General features: G+C 39.7%; 1 protein-coding gene across 2 annotated transcripts in view; it reads left to right on the top strand.

The window, feature by feature from the left end:
- nrp1 (neuropilin 1) overlaps positions 1-1,481 on the top strand; it is an 83,414-nt gene extending 81,933 nt beyond the window's left edge. For both annotated transcript variants that reach the window (XM_015389853.1, XM_015389854.1), the window contains one exon: positions 178-1,481. In XM_015389853.1, the coding sequence (XP_015245339.1) occupies positions 178-464 (287 nt within the window). In that variant the 3' untranslated portion in view covers positions 465-1,481. The remainder of the gene's footprint in view (positions 1-177) is intronic.
- Positions 1,482-5,814: the final 4,333 nt, after the last annotated feature.

The following is a 5,814-nucleotide window of genomic DNA, read 5'->3' as shown; positions in this document are numbered from 1 at the left end:
TTCAGCATGGGGGTGAGTAGAAAATGAAGGCTAATCATGTTTTGGGTGTACTATTCCTTTAAGGTTTATTGTTAAAATGTTGCAAAATAAAGGACATGAGACATGAACAGCCTTTCCTAATTTTGTCATTTCCCTACCTTCTCAATCACTAACTATGTTTCTGCTTTTCTGCTTCAGTTGAGGAAATCACAGACTTTCCAGACCTGGTAGAAACGAACCAGATCAGCGGTGCTGGCAACATGCTGAAAACTCTAAATCCCATCCTTATTACCATCATCGCCATGTCAGCCCTGGGGGTTTTCCTGGGTGCCATCTGTGGTGTGGTTTTATACTGCGCTTGCTCACACGGCGGCATGTCAGAGAGGAACTTATCCGCCCTGGAGAACTATAACTTTGAGTTAGTCGATGGTGTCAAGCTAAAGAAGGACAAACTCAATGTACAGAACTCATACTCAGAGGCGTGAGATGGGTCTGGCTGCTTTCATATGACTAACAAACGGGCAGAGCTCGCACAAAAAGACATAAACAACTCAAGGCATATCTTCTCATATGTCTGCCCCATAGGCGGGCTCAACAGGACTGCCAAACACCCTCTACTCATTAGATGAGGGTCAGGTTCAGGAAACCAGTGGGAGGTTTGGACTGATCCACGCTTTTTTCTCAGGAGCTGCAGTAAAAAAAGAACCTACCAGTAGGGGACACTGTGTACAAATAAAATTACAGGAAAAAAAATATGTACAGATGTTTAAGATGATATTATAATTTTGTATTTTGATTTTCATTCATTTCTACAATCGGATGCTGGTGTTGAGACCAATTTATTAATGATGTTTAAAGTATTTATCATTTTCTGGGTAAAAAAAAAAAAGTTTTGTTTTGTAGAATCAGTTCATGAAGGCTGTTGTTTCTTTTCATGCTTTCAAAGAGACGTATTGAATCTTTAAAGAACCATATTCAACAAAACTGTTAATTTGCCCTATAGGGTGGCATGGCGAGTGCGACCCTAATCCTTTTCCATTTTATCACTCTAAAGTGAGGGTCCCGTTCATGTATGGTTCTGACAGTGCCTTTAGTACCTTTTGGTTAGCCTTTTCTGTTGAACTGAGTTCTTCTTTTAATTGCTGTATATTAGGATTAAGTTATAATTAAAGGAAACAGGGGCACATTACATTATAAAGTCCTATCAAACAGGACTAAAGTTTATTGCAGCGCTTTTTTGTTTTTTTCTGTCCTAAAAAAGAACTTTGTAAATACGTTTTAATATATTTTATTGCCCTTTTTAAAGAAAGTAAAAAGAAAAAAAAAGCTGCAGTATCCCTTTTTTCCCCCCCCTTCATGAATGTGAGTGCGTGTGTGTAAATACAATCTTTTGACTGTTTTGTGCAAAACTGCGACGTCGATCTTAGATTCTGTTGCTCAGGCAAGGAAGATTGTTTTTTGGGATTTTTTTTATTTTGGTGCATTTGTTTCATCTTTCATTTCTAAAAACAAAAATACAACAAAAGAAAGGATGTGTAAAACAGAAAAACACACACCCTCCATTAGTACTCCCTCATGATTTCACATCTGTTTTGTAAGTTTGGCAGAATTAAAGGGTAAATCTAAACATGTTTACGTCAAAAATATATAATGTTGACCAGCATACCAAAAGGAAAACTACAACCACCTTCTGTTTTATTCATTTTACCTCTAACATCACTGTGGATGTTCACTGTAGAAGTGCTTTCTGAACAATGCAGCTTGAATGCACTTTGTTTTCTGACTCCAGCTTCGATAGAAAACTGATAAAAGTGGAGTTTTACCAACTGAATGATGGTGCTATCAGTAGTTTAGTCAGACATTAATGTGTTTCATTATAAACCCAGTTTCCTACATGCTGATGTGTAGCTGAAAGGTCTCTTCTGAGGCCTGCAAGAGTTTTATGTGTTTCACATGTAGCAGCCATAACGATGATGTCAGAGCTGATGTCAGAAGAACGGGACAGCGGTGCAGCAGGGGATCGAGTGGCATCACCTGAATCAGGTTATCTGGCCTCCCTCTGTGGCTTTACCAAAGGATTGTTGCCCTTCGCCACAAAAACACACACACACACACACCTTTTGACTACAGGGGCTTCTCCAAAGAGAGAACAAGAACACAGTTCATCACCAAGCGGGCAACTTTCAGGCCTGCCCCTTCGAGAGAAGGTCAAGAGGGGGGAAACAACAGGACACTTGTGGGAAATTGCAAAATGTAACAGTGTGTTTTTCTAGCTCCTTTTAGACAAAAACACTGCAAATCTCACCTTGTGAACTTTTAAGGATCTCAGTCGAGACTGTTTGCAGACGGAGAGATGAGACAATCCCACCATCACACACTCAAACAGGGAAAGGAGTTCTAAGTGGTGAGATTTACAAGGACAGAAGGGCCTGAGAAGCCCAATGAAACTCATTGCTTCGCCTCACCGCAATCGATCCAATCACGAACTTGTTTTATTTCTACGAAGGGGTGACGTCTTTTAAATCCGTGTGCTTTGTATGTCGTGCCGTGGTGTACACACACTCTCAGCTTGTTCGTTTCAGATTGGACGACCCGCTCTCCTCAGCCTTCACTTTCAGAGGACAGTAGCTGCAGCAAGCTAGACGAAAAGGATACTGTAGCGTGGACTCGAAAACAAACGATGTTGCACTGAGAAATATATTTAAGAGGTTTATGTGTTTATAGTGTTCATTTGCAGAAAAAAAGAAAGGTTAAAACAGAAAAAAAAACTTGTGCTCATTTTTTTTTTTTATGCATAATTTCAGATTATCTGAAATGGATCCAAAATGTACAAACATTGAGAAGAATTCAATATAAAAAAGATTTTTTTTTTCAAACGGAATATCCCTCTCTTTACATGTACATGCCATGTTAGCGCTTCATTTTGTACTGTCATTCAGATTTTGTGCAGGTTTTTTTTTCTTTTTTACAAGAATAAGAAAAAACTAGACTTTTATTTTCAATACCGCTTCTGTGATTTGCTGTTGTAGAGAAAAAAGTAATAAACAGCAAAGGCCTTAAAAAGCATTGGGTATGACTGTGTCGTTATGAATGGAAAACATGTTTCTGCTGTTTATTCAGCAGAACGGGATCGGAATTCATGCCAGGGCAGCAAGGGGTTAACTAGCTACCTATATAGCACAGTGGGTCTATGCCCTGTCTCATAGTCGTCTGCTGATAAAAACAGCAAAACTTTGACAAAGTGGAATTTTTTTGGAAAGCAAAGAGTTAAATCTTTCACAAATAATTAAGTTACCTAAACTGAACTTCAAAAACACACCACAGAGTTTATGTTCTGCTGTTTAAAGTTCCATCAAAGTCAACTTCCGGCGTATATGAGGAAAATAAAACCCTGCTATTTTGCAAGTTCTCCCACTTAGAGATCATGGAGGGGTCTGAAATTGTCATTGTAAGTGCATGTCCACTGTGAGAGACATAACCTAAGAAAAATCCAGAAATCACAATATATATATTTTTTTTAACCATTTATTTGTATGCAGCTGCAAATAAGTGTTTGAACACCTGTCTATCAGCTAGAATTCTGACCCTCAAAGACCATTTTAGTCTGCCTTCAAAATATCCACCTCCACTTCATTTATAATCCTAAATTAGATGCACCTGTGTGAGGTCATTAGCTGCATAAACACACCTGTCCACCCCATTCAATCAGTAAGAATCCAACTACTAGGGCAACAGTGACGTTGGATGTAGCAGTTTGCCCTGAAATCGAAGGATTGACGGTTCAAGCCGACCCTTCAGTGTCGTTGTGTCCTTGGGCAAGACACTTCACCTGCATTGTCTACTGATGGTGGTCAGAGGTTCTGTCAGTGAGCCTCAGGACAGCTGTGGCCACAATGTAGCTTGCCACCATCAGTGCGTGAATGGGTGAATGAATGTAGTATAAAGAGCTTTGGTCAAGTCTCCTGACTTGAGTAAAGGCCCTATATAAGTACATGCCATTAACCATTTACTAACATTGCCAAGACCAAAGAGCTGTCCAAAGACAATAGAGACAAAATTGTGCACCCCCACAAGGCTGGAAAGGGCTACTTTTTCACCCAGCTACCAAGCAGCTTGGTGAAAAAGTGTCCACTGTTGGAGTAATCATTCGAAATCCATTGGAGAAAGCGCTGTGGTTCTCAGCGACATCCAAGAAACCTGACTGATCTAGATCTGTATGGAGGAGTGGGCCAAAATCCCTCCTACAGTGTTTGCAAACCTGGCGAAAAACCACAGGAAAAAGAATAGAATTCAACTTTATTGTCATTATATTGTCACAAGTACAAAACAAATAAATTCACTCTCTGCATTTAACCATCCCCTTGGGGGGCAGTGGGCTGCCATTGTGAAGCGCCTGGGGGTTAACGGTCTTGCTCAGGGACCCAGAGTGGCAGTCTGTGGGAGTGGGGCTTGAACTCAGAACCTCTGGGATCCAACCGTAATGCCCTAACCATTAGGCCACCACTACCCTAATTGAATAAGGGCACACATCCATTAGACGTAAGTTGTAAGGATATGCTCAAGTTAAGATATCCTTACAGCTCACGTCTAATGGATATAAACCCCTGAAGACTGTTTCTCCAAGGAAAGATTTGACCTCTGTAATTGCAAACAAATGCAAAATAAAATAGTTTAGATTATTAGATTATGTCTCACAGTGGACATGCACCTAAAATGATAATTTCAGAACCCACCATGATTTCTGATTGAGAGTAATTGCAAAATAGCTGGGTGTTCAAATACCTATTTTCCTCACTGTTTATATAAATATGTTAAATATTTTCTTTGGAGCAACAGAGAATTTGTTTGTTACATCATGTCCTAACATCACCTTTTTTGGTCAGAGAAAATAAGAAAGATTTTGTTTTATCTCTGTGCATGCACAGCAGTCAAGGCGAGGGTCAAACATATTTCCAGAACAGGGAGTGGCTGCTGCTGCTCAGAGCAGAATGAGCAGAGTTTAGAGGAAAAAACTCCCGTTTATCATGCTAACTGTAGTCTTTACAGTAGGAGAAAGAGCTCTTGTTTTTTTAGGTTTTGTCAGAGTATTTAACAATTGAATCTTGGGGTATAACTGATGGGATGTCCACTCTTGAACTGAAAATTACCATGAAACCTTTTCACAGCTAAATATTTGTGCATGATTTTCAAGTGCACCCAGTCCTCATTGCCCAATAAGGAAACAAAATTCTCTGTAATGAAAGGGTAAATATGACTCAGGGTTAACGCGATCAGCAACACCAGTCCTCTCCTGATTCACAACAGAGGCAGAGCACAACAAAGGTGTAGTACTAGAAGCCCTCGTTCATAATACTTGCTTAACAGTCCTTTTTCCAAAGCCCACATTTATTTCTATAATTCTTAATTCTTAAATAAGTCAGATTCAGTCGAAGACAAATCCCTTCTAACCTCAGATTCTGAAATTCTGAGATCAAAAATGAACTGCTGATCAGTTTATTTATGAAACCAAACACCAAGTGGCAATTATGAAAACCTTAAAGAGAAAACTACGTGAATGGTAGCCATCTACAGCATGTCCCAGTATATCACGGATAAGCCCCCAATTTTTGACAACTGGCTCAGTACCACAACAAAGAATGGGAGACATCACCACAGGCGAGGCCAAGCAACAGTGAGAGTCACATATCCTTTAAAGGAATAGTACACCCAAAACATGATTAGCCTTCATTTTCTACTCACCCCCATGCTGAACAACACTCTGGAGTACTTTTTTGATATCTCAAATGCATCTGGAGATCTGGGAGGCTTCTTGCTGTCTGCTGACATTCAAATAAT

The sequence above is a fragment of the Cyprinodon variegatus genome, unplaced genomic scaffold, assembly GCF_000732505.1.
Source record: "Cyprinodon variegatus isolate N-32 unplaced genomic scaffold, C_variegatus-1.0 Scaffold476, whole genome shotgun sequence".
NCBI classification, from domain to species: Eukaryota; Metazoa; Chordata; class Actinopteri; order Cyprinodontiformes; family Cyprinodontidae; genus Cyprinodon; species Cyprinodon variegatus.
The sequence above is the reverse complement of the archived record's forward strand: the minus strand, read 5'-3'. Positions and strand labels throughout refer to the sequence as shown.